The sequence below is a fragment of the Chaetomium strumarium genome (genome assembly GCF_033439665.1).
Source record: "Chaetomium strumarium strain CBS 333.67 chromosome Unknown B0T15scaffold_3, whole genome shotgun sequence".
In the NCBI taxonomy this organism is placed as follows: Eukaryota; Fungi; Ascomycota; class Sordariomycetes; order Sordariales; family Chaetomiaceae; genus Chaetomium; species Chaetomium strumarium.
The window spans coordinates 1,136,860-1,157,536 of record NW_026944431.1 but is presented as its reverse complement, the minus strand read 5'-3'; the positions used below and the strand labels follow the sequence as shown (position 1 = coordinate 1,157,536).

General features: G+C 58.5%; 6 protein-coding genes across 6 annotated transcripts; 3 read left to right on the top strand and 3 right to left on the bottom strand.

The window, feature by feature from the left end:
- Nucleotides 1-297: 297 nt before the first annotated feature.
- On the bottom strand, nucleotides 298-1,440 carry B0T15DRAFT_147651 (translation protein SH3-like domain-containing protein). The gene is made up of 4 exons (XM_062861953.1): nucleotides 1,223-1,440; nucleotides 746-1,018; nucleotides 548-680; nucleotides 298-488 (listed from the first exon to the last, which is right to left on the bottom strand). The coding sequence occupies exons 1-4, from the start codon at nucleotides 1,232-1,234 to the stop codon at nucleotides 424-426; spliced, it is 483 nt and encodes a 160-aa protein (XP_062722411.1). The 5' UTR covers nucleotides 1,235-1,440; the 3' UTR covers nucleotides 298-423.
- A 743-nt stretch (nucleotides 1,441-2,183) lies between these two features.
- Nucleotides 2,184-4,602, top strand: B0T15DRAFT_147815 (Sac2 family-domain-containing protein). Its single transcript, XM_062861954.1, has 3 exons — nucleotides 2,184-2,795; nucleotides 2,854-3,248; nucleotides 3,306-4,602. The coding sequence occupies exons 1-3, from the start codon at nucleotides 2,336-2,338 to the stop codon at nucleotides 4,455-4,457; spliced, it is 2,007 nt and encodes a 668-aa protein (XP_062722410.1). The 5' UTR covers nucleotides 2,184-2,335; the 3' UTR covers nucleotides 4,458-4,602.
- Nucleotides 4,603-4,747: 145 nt separating this feature from the next.
- B0T15DRAFT_431376 (rab-GTPase-TBC domain-containing protein) lies at nucleotides 4,748-6,557 on the bottom strand (the record flags this gene model as incomplete). Its single annotated transcript, XM_062865733.1, has 3 exons — nucleotides 5,954-6,557; nucleotides 5,745-5,891; nucleotides 4,748-5,667 (listed from the first exon to the last, which is right to left on the bottom strand). The coding sequence occupies exons 1-3, from the start codon at nucleotides 6,174-6,176 to the stop codon at nucleotides 4,748-4,750; spliced, it is 1,290 nt and encodes a 429-aa protein (XP_062722409.1). The 5' UTR covers nucleotides 6,177-6,557.
- An 811-nt stretch (nucleotides 6,558-7,368) lies between these two features.
- Nucleotides 7,369-12,319, top strand: B0T15DRAFT_147550 (mono-functional DNA-alkylating methyl methanesulfonate N-term-domain-containing protein). Its single transcript, XM_062861951.1, has 5 exons — nucleotides 7,369-7,896; nucleotides 7,983-9,122; nucleotides 9,173-9,663; nucleotides 9,754-10,067; nucleotides 10,139-12,319. The coding sequence occupies exons 1-5, from the start codon at nucleotides 7,663-7,665 to the stop codon at nucleotides 11,884-11,886; spliced, it is 3,927 nt and encodes a 1,308-aa protein (XP_062722408.1). The 5' UTR covers nucleotides 7,369-7,662; the 3' UTR covers nucleotides 11,887-12,319.
- Nucleotides 12,320-16,396, top strand: B0T15DRAFT_147551 (uncharacterized protein). Its single transcript, XM_062861952.1, has 4 exons — nucleotides 12,320-13,256; nucleotides 13,316-13,840; nucleotides 13,912-15,935; nucleotides 16,053-16,396. The coding sequence occupies exons 1-4, from the start codon at nucleotides 12,753-12,755 to the stop codon at nucleotides 16,297-16,299; spliced, it is 3,300 nt and encodes a 1,099-aa protein (XP_062722407.1). The 5' UTR covers nucleotides 12,320-12,752; the 3' UTR covers nucleotides 16,300-16,396.
- A 796-nt stretch (nucleotides 16,397-17,192) lies between these two features.
- B0T15DRAFT_147513 (uncharacterized protein) lies at nucleotides 17,193-20,363 on the bottom strand. Its single transcript, XM_062861950.1, has 2 exons — nucleotides 18,347-20,363; nucleotides 17,193-18,269 (listed from the first exon to the last, which is right to left on the bottom strand). The coding sequence occupies exons 1-2, from the start codon at nucleotides 20,106-20,108 to the stop codon at nucleotides 17,359-17,361; spliced, it is 2,673 nt and encodes an 890-aa protein (XP_062722406.1). The 5' UTR covers nucleotides 20,109-20,363; the 3' UTR covers nucleotides 17,193-17,358.
- Between the last annotated feature and the right edge of the window lie 314 nt (nucleotides 20,364-20,677).

Below are 20,677 nucleotides of genomic sequence, written 5' to 3'. Positions count from 1 at the left end.
TCAGTAACACCAGGAGCAAAGCATCTGCCGCTGACGTATCGCATCGAATCGTTATGCAAGAGTCGGTCATCGAGATGACGGAAGAGACCACCCGAGCAGCACCTTTTATTCTATCGGACGCCAGGCTCGCGGGTTCGGAAGCGCTTTCGGAACCCAGACACAGCCTTGGCATGGAAGAAGCGGTACACACCAAGTAAACATCTTTTCAATGCAAGCCTAGTGTAAGACGGTGCCATCCTATACCCGGCAATCGAGGAACACTCCTGTCCCCCGTAACAGCCCAGAAAAATCATCAACCGATAAGTCAACCGGCAAGAAAGACCTAGCGACCACGGGTGTCGTATTGCTATAGCCGGGCAGGAACCGGTCCACTGCATATCCCGGCGGCTCTTCCCACCCCCGGAGGATCTCGCGCGACACCCCTTATTTGGTGCCCTCCTTCGCGTCGACGGCCGCCTCCTCACCCATGGCGGTCTGGATCGTCACAACTTCGAGGGGGTTAGCTTCTGTGCCTTGCTATAGGGCAACTTACGTCGATTTAACTTACTAGTCTCCTTCTCTTCCTCCTTGAAGAGCTTGGTGATCTTCGCACCGACGTCACCCTCGGGCATCTTAACATCGTCCTTGGTATCACCCTCAGCGGTCATCAGGCTGAGGTAACCGTCGTCCGAGATGTCGATCTGACAGGATGCGTTAGCATATCTGGGCGTAATGGGTATCGTTTGTCTAAACGGATTTCGCTTACCAAGACATATTCGCTCCTCTTCACAACCGGGACGTCCATGTTGTGGGTCGAAGGGCAAAGATCTTCGAGCTTCTTGCCGGTGAAAATGTCAAGAGCCACGAGATGGACCTTGGCGTGACCGTGCTTGCCGGTCTTCGAGGTGGACATGTCGACAATCTTGCAGGGACGGCCCTTGATAACGACGAAGCCGTTCTTGCGCAGGGCCGAGCACTGCATGGGGTAGGTGGTGGACGCGCCGGCGTCACCACCGCCATCATGCTCGAAATCGTGGTGCTGGAGTCCATCGAGTTAGTATACGGGATTCTGTAAATGCTAACTTGGCGCTACGATGGTAGGCCGCAGACGCCATTACAAATGGCCTGCGAAGGTGAAGGCCCTTTGCGCCATCGGGATGGACCATCGCGGGGCTCGCAAGCAATGCGGGGTGGTCTTCGTTGCGCAAGCATCAACCAAAACCCAAGCGAGAATGCAACTCACCTCGTCCGCCATCTTGGAGTATGGAAATAATGGGTCGTGAGAAGGAAAAGTCCGAGGGAGTGATGCGGAAGAGAACGTCGGATGGTCAGGAGTGTTAAGGTACCTGGCCGGAGGAGAAGGGGTGGGCAGGAGGAAATTTGTAGTGTGTGGTTTTGAGTACCGCCCAAGCGAAGAAAAAAGGGCACCTAGCGTTTCCCCGCCGAGTTAGCCCCTCACTTGCAGCTTGGACCCGGAGATGGTCTGCATTCTGGGGCACCGAAGCCTTTTTGCCTCGAGACCGCCACACACCTCATCAGTTGAGGTAAAATTCAGCATGGCCTAACCCGAAGCCCTTGACAGCAGAGTGAGCCGACCAATCATTGTGAGGTCTTTTAAAAAGGCGGCGACTGTTTTCTGATCCAGGTACAATGCAGGTCAACTGTCAAACGGTCAAAATGCGCCTGCGTGGGTTATAATTGATACCACACCTCTGTCTGGTAAGCTCTAACACATAAGATGAAGGACTCAGGTAATGCCTCACTCGCTGATGTTGAAATTCCTTTCTCTTAATTCCTTGGTCACGTTTCTGGTGCTGCAACAAGTCCGCTCCGCCCACGCCAAAAAAGGCAGCGCAGAGGAAGAGCGTCGATGTCGGCCGGACTCGCACCTGATGAGATCTCAAAAGAATGATGATACCTCCCTCGGGCAGCTGCTAACTTTAACTCTTCTTCTCCTTCATCTTGTGGTTTTCGACCTTGCACACTTCTCCTTATATCTCATTTCTCAGTTCATATATAGGTATATCCCTTTACTTTTAATTCTTTATTGAAATTCACTGGTTCTACAATTTGCTCGTTGCTCAACGCATTGCCGCAATCCTTGTTCATGGATTCCAGCCCCACCCAGCGGGTTGGCGGAAAAGTCGCGGCGCCACACAGCTCAGCCTTACCGGCGGGCCAGCTGTGCACAGGTGCCACTGCACACCGAGGCAGCTTCAAAGAGGTGGCAGGAGCGCATCCGCAAAGAGCAACTGCCTGAAGGCGAGACACCGAGCAAACACGATTATACTACGAGTGAGAGGAAGTCCAAAGCCCGGCTTTGGCCAAGGCAATTGCGGGAAACCGGGGATCCATCATGTGGCTTGACCGGTTTGCTGGGCAGCATCCGGGAAGCACTCCGTCTCCGCCCAACAGCCAGAGCCGCGCGCAGTCGCCGCTGCCCCGCCGGACGTCGAGTGCGCGAGGGCCGTATCTCACGTCGCAGCGGTCGGGCATCTCGCCGCGGGGCTCGTCTTTGTCGCTGGGCTCGAACGACTCCTCGTCCTCGCTGCTCGCTGCGGCGAAGCGGATCAATGGGTCCGGTTTGAAGCAGTCGACCACCGTCGACGACGCCCCGGATCCGGAGACGGTCCTGGCGAGGATTCTCGGCCCCTCGCCCGATCGAACCAATTCAGAACATACCCAGACAAGGAGGATCACGGAGGATGACTTGGGGTTGGGCTTCGATTTTGGTGGCCTCTCGCTGCGCGAGCTCGCTCGTGGAGATGCTGGCCGCCCGGCGACAGACACCTACAGGCCGCAGACTGTAGAAGACTGTAGGTCTTCCCAGCCCGGGTGGCATGCTCTCTTCCTGTACTCATAGTTTCCAAATAGTTGAGCGAGATAAAGCCAAATTCGAAGAACTCCACCGGTCCATCCGAGCATGCGACGACATCCTCAGCTCCGTGGAGTCCAGCCTCACCAGCTTCCGCAACGACTTGGCCGCCGTGTCGGCCGACATCGAGAGTTTGCAGGCCCGGTCGACCACACTCAATGTCAGGCTAGAGAACCGGAAAGCCGTGGAGAAGGTGCTGGGGCCGATTGTGGAGGAGCTAAGCGTGTCGCCCACGGTTGTATCCAAGATCTCGGAAGGGCACATCGATGAGACATGGGTCAAGATCTTGGCCGAGGTCGATAAGAGAGTGATGGCCCAGAAGAAGAACTCGGCACAAACACCGAGCAAGGCGCTAGCTGACGTAGGGCCGTTGCTGGAGAAGCTAGTTCTCAAGGTGACGACTACCGCCGAACCCCGTTGTGACCGGGGATTGATGCTGACCTCCTGGCAGGCCATCGAGCGGATACGCGACTTCCTCGTCGCTCAGATCAAGGCCCTCAGATCGCCCAATATCAATGCGCAGATCATCCAGCAGCAGAACTTTCTGAAGTTCAAGGACTTATTCTCTTTTCTGCACCGCCACCAGCCCGTACTTGCGGGTGAGATCTGCCAGGCGTACCTCAACACCATGCGCTGGTACTACCTGAACCAGTTCACCCGCTACGAGAAGGCCCTCGAAAAGCTTAAGCTCCACGTCCTTGACAAGAATGACGTTCTTGGTCACGAGGACAGCTCCAGGAGGACCACGGTGCTCTCGGGCAGCAAGATCGCGGGCGCACCACATGACGCCTTCAACCTAGGAAGGAGGATAGATGTCCTCAAGACCGCCAGCCAACTCGCAATATCTTCCTACCTCGCCGAGGAAGACCAGTCCACGCACTACCTCGAAGTCCCCTTCCGCAACTTCAACCTGGCCCTCATCGACAACGTCACAGCCGAATACAGCTTCCTCGCCGCCTTCTTCAGCCCCTCCCTTTCCTTCGCGGCCATCTCGCGGCACTTCAACTACATCTTCGAACCCACCTTCGGCCTCGGCCAGTCACTCACCAAGCAGCTCGTGGCCGATACGTACGACGTCCTGGGCGTGCTGCTCTGCGTCCGCCTCAACCAGCACCTGGCCTTTGAGCTGCAGCGCCGGCGCGTGCCCGCCGCCGATGGCTACATCAACGGCACTGCCATGGCGTTGTGGCCGCGTGCCCAGAGCATTATGGATGCCCACTGCGACTCGGTCCGGGCGCTGACGGCTGCGCTGCCTGCCCGCGCGCCGTCGGCGGCGTCGGCCAAGGCCGCTTCCGCGGCGCCTCACGTCGTCACGCAGCGCTTCGGCCAGCTGCTGCACGGCATCCTGGCGCTGAGCGCGGATGCCGGCGGGGACGACGAGCCTGTCGTGGCGAGTCTGCGGCGGCTACGCAACGAGGTCGAGGGGTTCTTGACCAAAGCCAGCCAAGCTTCGTTTGGGGCCGACAAGAGGAAGCGGGAGCGGTTTCTGTATAACAACTATAGCTTGATTCTGACGATCATCAGCGACGTTAGCGGGAAGCTAGCGCTGGAACAGCAAGAGCATTTCGAGGTGTTGAAAACGACTTATCAGGAGGCTGGGTAGCTTGAAACGGGGAAAAGTGTCGGCGCTTGGGAGTAGTAATCAGCGATCGCGATCGTTCGGGCTGTTGCGGCCAGGAAGGGGCAAAACGGTAGGATATCCCCTTCGTGTAGTATTGACTTTGCGTTAGACTTGAGGGCTACCAGAGACCATCAATGGAAGCCTCTGGTTTTTACATATCACATCATATGACCCACGTCAATCCCGTTTCCATGGCGCCAGCAGTCTACCGCGAACAACCGCTCTATGAAGATGCAGACAGACAGAGAGAGAAACAAGTAAGGAGACGTGATCTACCGCCACCACCTTGCCAACAGGCCCGACAGGTAACCCATCCCCGACACCAGAGGTCCCGGTAACGGCCCTTTCCGCAGCCACACAGCCAGCACACCAACCAGCACCGCAAGCGCAACCATTCTCGCCGGCCGGCGGTGCTTCCACACCCACTTCCTTGCCCTCTCCTTCTTCTCCTCCCACCTCAGCTCCTCCACCTGCCTCTCAAAGTACATCCTCCACTGCTCCACGCGCTGCTCACCACCACCACCACCACCACCCCTCCCGTCCCCACCTCTACTATTACTACTATGATTGGTCTTAAGCACACTCCACCTCGAAATCCTCTTCCACGCAGGGAGCTGCTCGGGCGGCACCTCCTTCTGTAGCCTCAGCGCCGCGGCAATCAGCCCCTCCAGATCCAGCGGCACCGGCAGCTTCGACAGGATGCTATGCAGCATCTCCGGCTCGTCGGGCGGGGTGTCGAACAGCTCGTCCCGGCGCGACCGCACGATGGCCGCGAACAGGTAGACGGTGAAGACGGGCTCGCGCGCCAGCAGGACGTCGAACAGCCGCGCGATCTCGCCCAGCGAGGTGATGTCGTGCGCGTACATGGTCAGCGTGCCCGACAGCGCGAAGAAGGGCTCCGTGTGCGACAGGTGGCGCCAGAGCGGCGGGTCGGACAGCCGCAGGATGTCCGGGATCAGGCGGAGCTGGGCGATGGCTGGGGACAGGGACGGTAGCATGAAATCCCGGATGTGGGAAAGGGAGAGGTGGGTCACGGCGGGAAGCTGGACGCTGGAGGGGAGGACAAGGAGGAGCACCTGGGCGATGTCGTGGTAGCCTTGGAAGTAGCATAGGTAAGGGTGCTGCCGGAGCACGGAGACGATGAGCTGCGAGAGAAGGGACTTTTGGTGGGCCAGTTGGGATTCGGTTTGGTCTGTGCGGACGGAAGGTTAGCGGGAAAAGGAGGGAAGTGGGAAGTGAAATGAGTGATAACATATGCGGCGGACGTACTATCTGGGTAGTAGATGAAGGCACGGTTGACGTCCAGCTGGACTTGGTCCTCATCTTTATGTCGGGGCAGTGATTCCCATGAGGATGACGGCGACTCAGCCTCTGTCTTTACATCATTACCGGGCGGAAGCCCTAGCAGTATGGGCCCTATGATGGACGATAAGAGTCAGCTTCTGGATGTGGTACCGCGTGTAAGTCACCGCACTCACACGCCTGCTGGCGGATGCTGTCCGCCAAGAAGCCCCCTCGCGACTCGGCAAGCGCCCTCAAAGCGCTCAGGTCCCTTCGTCTGCATGCCTCGAGGAGTTCCTCTTTCTTTTTGTCTGCCGTGCTGGTCGTATTGCTGTGATTGGCGGTTTTTTTGTCCCGACTTGGCTCCATACTTTGGCTCCCGGTGTCTGTTGGCGACGGCATCCCCTTTTCTCCGTCCATTGCATTCGTTTCGACTTGCTTCTTTGACTTGCCAGTGTTGCAAGGTATCAGTGTATGTACCTCGTCATAGAGGTGTGTGGCATGTCACAATGGGCGAAGAAGACGGCTCTCCTCTTAACATCGATACCTGGTATGCCACTTGGCTGAAGCCTTATGGGAAGGGCCCCGGACTACCAGGAAACTACCTTGCCAATTGGCCTTTGCATGGTCCAGAACTCGCAACTCGCCGCGTGTCTCCGTTTCAAACTCAGGCCCACATCCAGATTCAAGCATCAGGGTTGCTGCGAAGTGCTGAACCGTAATTGAATGTTTCAGACATGCAGACGCAGGCCCCGACGAGCCGGGCGCAGGTGAATGGATATTGTATCCCTGCCGCTGCTGTGTGGCCTGGGATGAGATTCCCTTCGGAAAGTGATGTGTAAGTTACCGTATTCAAGCCCAAAATGACGTAATTTCGCTCTTGATGATATGCTCCGAATACGTGCATTTGTACTTTACGTAAGCGATACAATGTATTGTACAAAACGTGGTCATGGCCCAGGGTGTAAGATACAGTACATTTCCTGTCCGCCCCTAAATCGATGAAGATCGTGATACGGAATTCAAGCAACCGATCAAGGAACGACGTGGACTCTGTATACCTGTAGAGGTGTGAATCGTGTGCTTGTGGTTGGGGAAATGTGATCAGTCGATTTTGGCTTGTCTTTGTGTTGTACTGCTTGTTGTACTCGAGACCGTTAGCTCGGTTCCCGGAGACAGTTCCGAACCCTTCGCGCAGAAACTCGTAACACCTGTACCAAACCGTCGGGGGAAAAGCAATCCAATCCCTCATGAGGCATGCTTGGTATGTTTGTGGCTTACACACTGCTGGCAACACGTTTCCTATACCCCAGGTGCACGCTGGCACCCTGGAAGTTGGGACGGATCGGATACTTCGTAGTGACGACAGTGACTAGCCAAGCACTGCTTCAGCTTGAAAGCAATGGCCCCGCCCAACCTTCGATTCCGAATCTTATGTGAACTTACAACACACACCCAGTCTCAACCCCAGAGGTAAGCAAGAGAGCACACAGGACGAGGACGCTGGGTACTTGTATCAGGTAAGCTTGCACTGCGTTTCTGTTTAGATGTGTATGCCATTATCATTTGGCTGACGCTGTGGAAGTTGCGACAGAGCTTTCTGAGAGCCATTACCCGCGTGCATGCGTGCCAGAGAGGGGATGCCTGTGGCGCTACCGTGATCGGGACCAGCAGCCTCGCCGTTATGTGCAGGCGCCCCTGCTGCTTCTGAGCCCTGCGACGCTCGCCTCTTCCGGCTCGCTACCTGTTTTGGTGGACTTTTACCTAAGGTGGTCCTTCCGCGGGCTCGCTCGAGAGAGATCAGGCCTGCATTAGGTTCTCTGTCCCTCCTTCCTTCGCTAAGGAAAGGACAGACCGGCTGCCGTCTTCCAGTCCTCGCCAGCGCTTACTCTAAACACGGCTCTTCATGGCCTTCCAAACCAGCGTTTTGCGGGGTGGAGAATGGGTGACCGAGACCGTCAACCTGCAAGCCGTGTTAGGGGCGCAGAAACAAGATCCCAAGGCTCCCACGATGCATGATGCTCCAAAGCCTCCAAGATGCGGACTGCTCACGCGGAGTGTGGTTGAGAGCGCGCTTGCGAACTGGATTCTGCCAGTCAGACTCCGGTCCCCAGAGTACAACGATGTCGCGTTCATAGGCGTATGTGTGCCCGTACCCTCCTACTCCCCCCTCAAGTGCCGTTTCCGGCTGGCTGCCCCATCTTTTCTAACCTCGGTGCTCACTAGGATCGGTTTGTTCAAATATGCGAGCTCCGGAAAGATGGACGTCTCAAGGACATCGCCCGGAAGAGCGATTTTGGCTGCCGCATTCGCAATGCGTGCGTGATCGGATCCCCAGCCATCGCGGATTCCGACATGGAGAGCAACGAGTTGCCCTCTTCCCTGCCGGTTGTCAAAGCTGAGGACGACGACCCAGACCTGCTCGGCGTTTCTTCATCCAGACGGACAGACGCAGTTGGACGATTGCCGCCTCAGTTGTTGATGCTGGTACTGGAAAACGGAGACAGCGTTTTCTTGTTTGCCCGATCCGGGCCCGACCGCGAGCCCGAGTTTGTCACGTCGTGCTTCGGGAGGCCGTTTTGCGAGTTGACATATCTGGGATTTCACCTAGCCGTCGATCCGAGCTCGCGCTATGTGGTACTGGCAAACCCCACAGAATACTTCGCTGTCTACGAGCTCGACTCTCTTACCGAGGTCGACGGCAGGTACTCCCGCAATGAAGTCCTCAATCCGGTCAATTCATGGCGTTGCCGCAGCGTACGGGGAGTGATTCATAAGGTAGCGTTTCTGCACCCGCGGCCGGAGGATCCCCATCACATCATCCTCTTGCTTGTAGTCGCCAGACATGGCAAGTCCAGGACCGTGATCTATGAGTGGGAGCTCGGGGACGACCTGACGGAGGTCTTTGCCGAGGAGAAACAAGGCCATCGGCTGCCTGTCGAGCATCAGGTGCCATTACTCTTGATCCCCCTGACGGTTCAGTCAGCGTTCATCGCCGTATCGCCGGATCAGATCGCCTTGTGCACCGAGTGCTTGCACGGGCCACCGAGGTTCGAGCCCGTGGCGATACCAGCACGCCCTCCCACTGCCAACCATCGGGGGCGGCACCAGCCACTGTGGACGGCGTGGGCAAGGCCTTTCCGTCGGTCCGGCTACAATGTAAATCGCGACTGCATCTACCTCGCGCGGGAGGATGGCGTGATCACTTTCCTAGAAGCCCACGAGGACGGCTCTGCCGGCCTCATTTTCAACATGGACCCGTTTCCTTGCGCCATATCGAGGGCCTTTGCCTGTATGCCCAACTCGGACCGTAGTACCGACGTATTGATTCTGGGCAGCGACGTGGGACCTGGCGGGTGTTGGAAGGTGCGAAGAATCTAACGTCTCTCCTATGTCATTGCTGACCCCGTCCGCAGATCCCTGCCCGGCAACCCGCCGAGCTGCTTGGGATATTGCCGAACTGGTCGCCGGTTGTCGACTTGACATCTACAGATGAATATTCAGGGTGGTGCCAGGATGCTAGTCAAGACAAGGCCATGGTTCCATGGCAGCACGCCACATGGCGGCAACCAGACCGCGTCTTTGGAACTGGCGAGAGCGCCAGCAAGGGTGCAATCACGGAGTATAGGTACGGGCTGAAAGCGGACATCGCGTTGGACCTTGAATACGGCCCTGGGGTGAAACAGGCGTGGCTTCTCCCCGCCCACAGCGGCTACTTGCTGCTGCTTTCCATGCCTGACTGCTCGGCCGCCTTAAACTTGGCGAGCGACTTTTCCAGCGCCACCGCGGCCGCCCCGGATACGATACCCTACGACTTGGCATCGACCACGCTGGTACTGGGGTGTGATGGTGACCTGACAGTCCAGATCACTAGGGAGAAGGTCGTATTGGTCGCTCAGCATCGAAGGTATGGAGGACTGCATATCCCCTGATGATTGCCGTGGCATTTCGTGGTTCGGTTTAGGACTAGGGCAGTCAAGCTCTAACATAAAATTAGCGCCAGCTTCTCCTTCCAGACTCTGCCGGGGATTCTGAATGCTTCCGTATCAGACGCCTACGCTCGCGGCGACTGTGTCGTTGTCTCGACGCACACCAACGCCAAGTTCCGAATTCACGTCTACAAGATCGACCCAGGGAAACTCACCCTTTCACACGTTCAGACGATCGATGTGGACGGAGAAGTCAGCTGTCTGTCGCTCGATGCCAGTTACAACCTCTTTGCCGGTATCAGGAAGGCTTCTCAGACGCTGCTGGGCCGCGGTTCGCTGCAACAGTCCTGTACTGACCTCCAGAGGGTCAACCTAGCCGGAGGTAAGCCTCAGCTGCACATGCGGAAAGCGCCCATTCGGTTTACTTACCCGTCTCTAACTAACATTATGTAGATCTGCCAGATCAGGAAGCGAGCTTCAGTTATGGATCGCCCTCTTTACTTGAAGGCGTCGAGAGTATCGTCTCAATCGGGGACACCGTTCTCCTGGGTACCAGAAGTGGAGAGGTATTCACCGTGAGAAACCCTGCTGGCTCGCTCTCTATTATCGGCCGTGAGAAGTACGGTAGCTCAGTCGCGACTCTCACCTGCAGCCGCCGTGACGGCGCTTCCGACCCCACTATATTGGTGTGTTGCGACGGAAACCTCGTGTCTCTCAGCCTAGGTCAGCACGGCAGTCGCCGATGCCGCGTCTGGCCGGTCGACGCCAGCAGGTTAGAGGCCCCAGCACCCATGGTGCAGTATGCTGCGGTTGTGGATCTGCCGTGCGAGGATGGGGCGACGCCGATTCTCATGATATCCGGCTCGAGGCTGTTGCTCGCCGAGATGCGAGAGAAGCCCGGTCCCGCTAACCGCATCATTCCCGTCGACGGTTCGCCAAACAGGGTCATGTACTGCCAATCTACGCAGTGTCTAGTCGTTGCCGTGAACAGGGACTATGGGCCGACCTTGGTGTTCCTCAACCCCGATACGGGAGAAGACATTGGCAGGCCAACGGATAAGACCGGCGAGCCCCAAACGTGCATCGCGGGGCTGGGGAGGGCGGGCGACCGGGTAATGGGGCTGGCGGAATGGCGGTACAAAAGGGACGGCAATGTCTGGAATTTCATCCTCGTCATCACAAAAGCCGGCCGTCTCATTCTGGTCTCGACCCAGAAGATGGGGACACGAGAGGGCGGCTCGCCGGCCATTCGCTACTGGACGAGGTTCAGGAAGGACGTGAAGGAGCCGATATACTCGATCCTGAGCTACGACGAGGGCTTGGTCTACTGCTTCGCTCGGACGATCCAGTGGGAAGTGCTGGACCTCCAGGAGCGGAAGCTCAAGCCCGTGAAATCCTTCGAGCTGGGCTCGCCCGCTACGGCCCTGCGCATCTCCAACGGCAAGCTCGTGGCCCTGACAAGCGCCGAGTCTCTGGTCGTCCTCGACCACTTCCACGCGGAGGCAGACAAAATCAGGCTCTGCCATGTAGACCCGTGGCGGCGGAACGGCGTCGACTTCTTCGAGTCCACCGGTCCGGATCTCAACGACGCGAGCGGCGGCATCTTCCTCGTGGCGGACAGGGACTGCAGTGTCACAGGCCTCTGGGTGCCGTGGCAGATCCCGGACAAGGAATGTGAAGTGGTGGTAGAGGCGGAGCTTCCCTCCTCCATCAGAAGGTTCCGTCGGGTGAGGACGCGGCCCATGTGGGAGCGGGGGCAAAGGAGGGGCCCCAGGTACGGCCGGCTCCCGGCCACGGTGGACGACGCCGAAGTCCTGGGCGTCTCCCTCAACGGCGCCATGTACCACTTCACGCTGCTGAGCGTTGAGGCCTGGCGGCTGCTGCGCTTCATCCAGAACATGGCGCTTGCCATCCCGGAGGCGAGCCCGGCGCAGCGCGATCGGTCTGCTGTCAATAAGGAGATAGAGCCGGTGCGTCCCCCGCCGGAAATGCATGTTGATGGCGACATACTCCGGCGCTGTTTAGAGAAGAGGACGTTGGAGCAGCTGGTGGCCACACAAGGCCAGCTGCCGAGGCTCCTAGAGCTCTTGGGAGAGCTGGACGGCGGTCAACATGTCGTTGACTTCTCGGAGGGAGAGCCGTCACGGTATTTCCAGCTGGCGTATGATGTCTTGGAGTACTATCTGTCGCCGGTCTTATGATGGAATAGGAATGGATGGTACACAGGTCACTGTATTTGGGCATTGGCTGTGAAGGCCGCGTCAATGCAGTACCACAATATGCGTACGCCGATGAAAAAGGGGGGGCATTCTTTTCTTGGCACCTTGCAACCCGTTGTAAACCTTTACTGCATCGCTGTCTGCCTGTGGCTCGTGGAGGCGAGCGGACATAAATTTGATTTGGACCTACACTGTGCCCGAAAAGGTCTCTGTGTAACACCGTGACTTTTGTCCCTGGTTCGTCCCATCACAACCTCTCTCGTGCCTCCCCGTCGAAATGGCCCGGCCCAATATCTACCCCTCCGCCCCGCCGACCTTGCCGGGAACCTTGGAGACCTAAGTAGGATAACCCGGCACGCCCAGAATATGTATCGTATCAGTTGGCTGAAGTTGCATCCGCAATCTGAAGAGCATTTTACCACGCAGCCTTTGACGTGACGGGAAGCCGTTCGAGTTCAAGGAACCGGAGTGACCTGTTTGTTGAGGGGCATATAGATAAAGTCCGTTATCGCCCCGTGCCCCGCGCTAATAGCGGCCCTATCCACTGCTTGGATCCGCAAGCCCTATCCGTACCAAATCCCAGCACTTGCTGGCCTCCACCTACGAACCGGAACCCCTACCGTACACTACAGCTTTTTTGCTGTGTATCGCCGCCTTCGCCACTCCCGCGAACCAACCTGGAAACCGGCCAGTTCCTCTGACCTGGAATTCCCACGATCGTCCTTCCTACATCGTGGGCTTGGTGTTCCAGTGCGACGTTTCTTTGACGGATTGTGCTGCCTGAAAAGAGCGCGGCCATCCAGCATAAAGACAACCCCCACCGAGGAGCACCGCAAAGCGATTTCAAAATGGCGCCCAAGAAGAAGGGAGGCAAGAAGGGCGGCAATGACGACTGGGAGGCCGAGCTCGGCGAGAGCATCGCCCCGGCCAGCGCAACCACTCCCCCTGCCGATGGCGCCCCCGCTGACGACGAGCCCGCCGCGGGCGGCGGCGGACTGATGAATCTGATGCGCAAGACCAAAGAGAAGCGCAAGAAGAAGGGCCTGAACGAGGACTGGCTTGAGGAGAACGCAGCGGAGGGCGAGGCACAGCCCGCCGAACCCGCGCTGCCGGATCTCTCGGCTAAGCAGGCCGAGGAGGCAAACCTCGACGACGAGTTTGCGCTGCCGGACAAGAAGGGCAAGGGCGGCAAGGGGGGCAAGGGCAAGGGCCAGCAACAACAAGAAAAGCCTGCTTCTCCCGCGGCGAAGGAGGAGGACGCAGATGGCTTGGACACTGGGGGGAGGGTGTTGACCAAGGCGGAGAAGGAGAAATTGAAGAAGGAGAGGGAGAAGCAGCGGAAAAAAGAGCAGGTAAGACGGTCTCTTATCCGCCATACACGTTCTACCTCAGCTAACATTCCGCGTTGCAGGCAGCCAAGAAGAAGGGGGCCAGTGCTCCTGCGCAACAAGCCAAGGCCGAGCCGGCGAAGCCCGCCGCTGAGGAGAAGAAGGCCGAGAGTACACCGGCCCCGGCACCCGCTGCGGCCGATGCTGGCGGAAAGAAGAAGAAGATCCCCGCGGCGCTACTGGCTCTTCAGAAGCAGCAGGAGGAGCTGCGGCGGCGACAGGAAGAGGAAGCACGTCTAGCAGCCGAGGAGAAGGCCAGGATAGAGGAAGAGGAGCGCAGGGAGGCGGAGGAGCGCAAGCGGAAGGAGGAGGAGAAGGCACGCAAGAAACAAAAGGAGAAAGAGAGGATCGAGCAGCTCAAGCGCGAGGGCAAGTACCTCACCAAAGCACAGAAGGAGGAGAAGGCCCGCAACGAAAGGAAGCTGCAGCAGATGATGGCCGCTGGTGTCAAGATTGCTGCGGTGGAGGAGGGCGAGGCTGAGAAGGAGAAGGCGAAAGAGAAGGAGCGCAAGAAGGCGGACGCTAAGAAACGCGGAGGCCGGTCGAAGGTAAGCAGAGAGCAGTGGCTATGTTCTAACCTTCTTTATGCGACCCACCGAGGCTGACCGCGATATTACAGATTGACGAGGAAAAGGCTCTGGCAGAGGCCGCTGAGCGCGCGAGGTTGCAGGCTGAGGCTGCCGCGAGGGAAGCTGAGAAGGCTCGTCTTGAGCGGGAGAAGGCCGAAGCCGAGGCAGCCGCCAAGGCCCAGGCCGCTGCCGCCGAAGACAGCGTGGAAGAGGATTGGATGGCCGCTGCCGAGTCGGACACGGAAGATGTCAAGGACAGCTGGGATGCCGAGACCGACGACGAGGCCGAGAAGAAGGCCGAGAAGAAGGAAGACAAGAAGCCAGAAGCCAACGGCAAGGGCCAGCAAGCACTGCCCTCCCGGCCAAAGGCTAAGGAGGAGTCGGATTCCGAGGACGAGTCTGAGGAGGAGTCTTCGGAAGATGAAAAGACGGTCCAACAGCGGGCCAGCGAGGCTCAGAGGAAGAAGGAGGCTGCCGAGCGCCGCGAGAAGGCGCACCAGGCCGCGCTGGCTGCTCGGTCCAAGGACAACCTGCGGTCGCCGATCTGCTGTATTCTGGGGCACGTCGATACCGGCAAGACCAAGCTGCTCGACAAGATCCGGCAGACCAACGTCCAGGAGGGCGAAGCCGGCGGAATCACGCAGCAGATCGGTGCCACGTACTTCCCCGTCGAGGCCATCAAGCAGAAGACGGCCGTGGTCAACCGCGACGGCAAGTTCGAGTTCAAGGTGCCTGGCCTGCTCGTCATCGACACGCCCGGGCACGAGTCGTTCTCCAACCTGCGGTCCCGCGGCTCCTCGCTCTGCAACATCGCCATCCTGGTCGTCGACATCATGCACGGGCTCGAGCCGCAGACGCTCGAGTCCATGAGGCTGCTGCGCGAGCGCAAGACGCCCTTCATCGTCGCGCTGAACAAGATCGACCGCCTGTACGGGTGGAAGAAGATCGACAACAACGGCTTCCAGGAGAGCTTGGCGCTGCAGAACAAGGCGGTGCAGAATGAGTTCAGGAACCGGCTCGAGCAGACCAAGCTCGCATTTGCCGAGCAGGGCTTCAACTCGGAGCTCTTCTACGAGAACAAGTCGATGGCGCGCTACGTGTCGCTCGTGCCCACGTCGGCACACACGGGCGAGGGCATCCCCGACATGCTCAAGCTGATCGTCCAGCTCACGCAGGAGCGCATGGTGGGCTCACTCATGTACCTCTCCGAGGTGCAGGCCACGGTGCTCGAGGTCAAGGCCATCGAGGGCTTCGGCATGACCATCGACGTCATCCTGTCCAACGGTATCCTCCGGGAGGGCGACCGGATCATTCTCTGTGGCGTGGAGGGCGTCATCAAGACGAACATCAGGGCGCTGCTCACGCCTGCGCCGCTCCGAGAACTGCGGCTCAAGTCGCAGTACGTGCACAACAAGGAGGTCAAGGCCGCCTTGGGTGTCAAGATCAGCGCGCCGGGTCTCGAGGGCGCCATCGCCGGCTCCCGGCTGCTGGTGGTCGGCCCTGACGACGACGAGTCGGATCTGGAGGACGAGGTCGAGGCCGATCTCGCGTCCCTGTTCAGCCGCGTCGAGAAGTCGGGCCGCGGCGTCAGCGTGCAGGCGTCGACGCTCGGTTCGCTCGAGGCCTTGCTCGACTTCCTCAAGGACTGCAAGATCCCCGTCGCCAACGTCGGCATCGGCCCCGTCTACAAGCGCGACGTGATGCAGTGCGGCATCATGCTGGAGAAGGCGCCCGACTACGCCGTCATGCTCTGCTTCGATGTCAAGGTGGACAAGGAAGCGCAGCAGTATGCCGACGAGCAGGGCATCAAGATCTTTACCGCCGACATCATCTACCACCTGTTCGACGCCTTCACCAAGCACATCAACGAGCAGAACGAGAAGAAGAAGGAGGAGTCCAAGATGCTGGCCGTCTTCCCCTGCGTGCTGAGCCCCGTGGCCGTCTTCAACAAGACCAGCCCGATCGTGGTTGGTGTGGATGTCATCGAGGGATCGCTCCGGATTAATACGCCCATCGCGGCGATCAAGACGAACCCGACAACTGGCGCCAAGGAGATCATCTCGCTCGGCAGAGTGTATGTTTTTTTCTTTTATTCTCTTTGCCCTTTGCTTTCTCTTTTCTTCTTTTCTCTTTTCCACGCTTTTGCCTCTTTAACAAAAAAAGAAAAGCACTAACCAACATCCTTCCGCAGTACATCCATCGAGCGCGAGCACAAGCAGATCCCCATCTGCAAGAAGGGCCAGCCGTCGGTGGCCGTCAAGATCGAGATGGGCGGCCACCAGCCGACCTACGGCCGCCAGCTCGAGGAGAAGGACATGCTCTACTCGCTCATCTCACGCCAGAGCATCGACACGCTGAAGCAGTTCTTCCGGAACGACGTCACCATCGACGAATGGCAGTTGATTGTCAAGCTCAAGCCCATGTTTGATATCCCCTAAGCTAAGCTAAGCTAAGTCAACTGGGTTAGAGTTTGAGTTTCACCTAGAATTGAGTGTTCTTGCGTCCCTCATTCTGCTCGGTTTGGCAAGATGAGAGAGCAATGTGATGAAATGGGATGTGATGCGGCCTGGGTTTGTTTCTTTGGGTCGGCGAGGGACGGGGTAAAGGCTACCTCAAGGTTCGGAAAAACGCATGGCCAGAGCTAAAAGGTGTAAAATTGTAACAGGGTGGGTGAGTTTGATCAACCAACTGCTTTCCAAGAGATCTGGCTGTTTCTACCTCACTCTTGTCGCTGTATCATCTCTACCTCCCGTATCTCATCGGGACCCGTCGTATTATTTACCGTACTCTTACCTAGGCAGGTATGTACTTAGGTAGTGTAGTTGTCTGCTTTGCTGGTTGCCGGTCATCTTGTTGGCTGCCATTCGTCATTAAGTGACAACCCGCGTTTTCACCTTGGTGGTTTCCTCTTGAAGCTGGAAGGCTGAAGCGGTCTATCTATGAATATGGATGGATGCATGTGCATATATGTAGGTACGGTGCGTACATCTCCGGAACTTCAGTGGAACATCCGGAGATGCGGAGATGCAACGGTACTACTGTACATATGTGTTTTACAATATGGCATACATTTGATACACTGACATCGTATTATCCGCAGCCGCCTTTACTCCTAACATCATCCGTCTACGTGCAGGCCCCTTCCTCATTGCTGACCGGACCATAACACACCTGATGTACTAGTAGCTGCTTGCCCTCAATCCAGCCATGCGAGTTGAGTGGGAGTTTGTGTTGCGTTGGTGTTAGCCCGACCAGAAGTAGCCCCTCGGCAAGCTGGAAGATACACCCATTGATTTCCCATGATGCTACCTAAATATGTAAGGGAGGGGCGCTAATCCAGCGTGGTCCTCCTACCAATGCGCTCGTTGACCGATCTCTAATATAACATGTCCTCGTCAGTCATCAAAAACGAAGAGATGTCCAAATCCGAAATCCAGAATGTCCAGACCCCTCAACACCTTACCCCTTCCCCTTAGAACCAACCGCTCGCTCGCCCGCTAAAAGAAAAGCAAATCCTCCTCATCCCAGCCCATGCCCAAGAACGCCTCCCTCGCAGCCTCCTCCATGCCCTCAGGCCCGCAGATCAAGACTATCGCATCCCTCTCCCTAGGCGGCGCGCCAACCTCGCGCTCAAACAGGGCCCTATCCATGCGGCCCTTCAACCCGGTCCACCCGTCCCCCGGCCGACTGAGGGTATGCACCACCCTACACCTCCCCTCCCCTTCCTTCTCCAGCCCATCCAGCTCCTCTCTGAGGAGGATATCGCCCTCCACGCGGTTCCCGTCCAGCACGAGACACCGCGTCGTATCCTGCGCGTCACGCACCACGGCCCGCAGGACGGCAAAGATGGGCGTGATGCCGCTGCCGCCGCAGACCATGACAAACCTGCTCACGTGTCGGGCGCGCCCGTTGAGGCTGCACGCGCCGCGGCCGGTGTACACGAACTTCCCCACGGGGCCCTTGAACTCGACCGGGTGGCCCGCGGGGAGAGCGTCGAGCGCCTGCGTCATGCGCCCGCCGCCGGTCCAGGCGGGCGTGTCACGGTAGATCTTGATCAGCACGCGCAGCTCGCCCGTGTCGGATGCCTCGGAGAGCGGGGTGTAGGCGCGGATGATGGCCTCGCGCGTGACCGGGTCGCGCAGGCGGATGAGCAGGTGCTGGCCTACTGGCAGGCCCACGGACTGGGACGGGTGGGCGAGGCTGAAGTGGAAGATCTTGGAGTCTGCCGAGACGGTCGTTTTGGAGGAGAGGAGCGCTCTGCGCCACGTTTTAGGCGAGAGGAAGACTGGGTCGGTGGAGGAGGAGTCTTCGGAGGAGGGGTCGGAGGGGGAGGATGGAGAGGAGGGGCTGGATGTATCCAGGGTGCCGATGTGGTACGCTGGCATCATCGCTTTCGCGTTTTCGCTGTCTAACATGGCGGCATCCATGCGGTTAGGTTTTTGGATTTTCGGGGAAATCTTTGGGCTGGTGGAACGAAGAACTTACGGATGGCTAGGAATTCCTCGCCGACGTCTTGCCCGGCGGCATTGATGATGGAGGCGGCGCCGCCGGGGTGGCCCTCGAGGAACTTGGCGCCGTCGTACACCTGGCCGTTCACCACGAACCATGGCTGGTCCTCGCCGCCGTGCTGGCGGAGCTCGTCCATGGTGATCTTCCGGGCGACCTTCTCATCCACCATACTGATCTCCTTCGCTGGTTCTTCTTGCACAGGCGCAGCAGCATCTTCGCCCACCGTCTTCTCGCCCCAGAACCCGTTCGCGATGTTGCCGCCTTCTTTCTTGACCCTCTCCATCCAGCCGCCGGGGATCAGTGCTGGCTGTGTCGGGTGCTCAAAGCGCAGCGAGTGGCCGTCCTTGTGGATCACCACTCGGTACCACGGGTTGTTCATCATGCCCAGCACGCTCCAGTACATGTCCCGGGGCTGCACCATCATGGAATCGTCCATGGCCCGGATCATGACGTCCCGGGCATCGCACAGTCTGGCAACCGGGAGCTCGAGCTCCCAGAAGCACCAGCAGAAACACGTCTCCCGCCACGACACGTCCAGCCGGCCTCCGAAGAGGGTTTCCCCGTCGCGCGCCTGCCGGTACAGGTCCTCGGGGTACGAGATGGACGCCAGCATCCACGTCCTGCCCTGGTCCAGCGTCACCTCGAGCCGCGTGACCCGTTTGCCGCCGCCGGCATAGGCATACCCCTTCAGCTTATAGCTATACGTCTCGGCGCCGCCCGTCAGCGGCACCCTCTCGTCGTGGGCAGGGTAGCAGATGGCGCTGTTGGTGTTGAGGTCGTAGATGGCGTATCGCTCGTCCTTCCACGTGTCCGGCAGGTTGGCGCTCTGCTCGGGGTCGATCATGGTCGGCAGCACGCGGTTGTCGTAGATGTGGTACCAGTTGTCGCTCGGCGCCGACGTGACCACGATCCGCTTCAACCACTTGACGCTGCGCCCTCCGATCTGCCCGGGAATGACGATCCGCACCGGCTTCCCGTGGTCCGGGTGCAGCGGCTCGCCGTTCATCTTGTGCGCTACCAACATGCCCCGGTCGGGATCCATGGCCCAGTTGAGTTTAACCGACGTGCCGTAGTAGCCATTGGGCAGCTTGTCGGCGCCCTCAAAGCAGACGTACCTGGCCCCGCGCTTGGGGACAGCCCGCGAGAGCAGGTCCGGGAGCGTCACGCCGGTCCAGAGGGCTGTCGAGAGACCGGCGGCGCCCCAGGAGAAGCCCTTGGTTTTCCGGACCACATTCTGCTCTTTCCGTCGGTTGCCGGCGCACACCAGCGTGATGGGATATGTGACCTGCTCGAAACCCTGGATCAGGTCCCTCAGCGTCATCTTGATGGGGTGCTCGACCATGCCCTCCACCGTGAACTCCCAGTCGAGCACTTCGCTATCCTCGACGCGGGGCACTGCTCCATGGTTCCTAACATAGTGCAAGTCCTTGGTCGTGATGAACCCCTCGTCGAAGAGGTCACTCAACGGAGCTTCCACGTTGAACGGGTGGACGCCAGTCAGTCTGATGAGCCGCGGGTCTCTCTCGACATGGTTGTCGGGCGTTTTGAGGTCTTCCGGCAGGACCTTGTTCTCTCTTGGCGTGGGCGGCAGGGGGTAAAGTCGAGACGATTCCTCCGTCGGCGTCACAGGCTCCGGCTTCTCATAGTCGAAGTCCTGTAGTGGAGGAGTAGGGGGCAACCGAGGGCGGAAGGAGATGGGAGACTGGCTGAGCGGAGTGGGTAGTGATATAGCTTCCATCTTATCTCAGCTATGCCTGGAAATAAGCTCGATAAGGGCCAATAAGCGAAACCAGCACGCAGGCCACCCTCTCTATATGCACAATTGGGTTGCCAGAAGGCGTCTGGGAAAATGATGGAAGGCAGACAGTGAAGGAGCAACAGAAGCATGGAGGAGTATAATAAGGCAGATAAGCATCTAGTGTGCGCCGGTTTCCCATTCCCATACACACTCTCCCGTGTTTCCGATCCTCTATAAGAGCGGAGACCAGTTCCTTGCCAAACGATCCCGAGGCCAGTCTTTGCTTCTCCGGGGCCTGCTCAGAGTTTGATAACACCCGCCGGCAGTGGGTTGATGACAAGAACCGTTATACACCGTTAAATAAGTCAGGACCCATGCACGCCAAGTTGGTCGTTCGGAGCCCGCAGGGGACCACGGTAACCCAGGGAGTCCATTGGACAGGATGGTCATAGAGAGCGACATCCTGACTTGGAGTGTGGTCTGAGCGAGCATGCCACGGCGACGAGCGCTATGGAACCACGGATGTCCACACTGGGGATAACTGCTCCATGCCAGCCCGAGGAGACCGG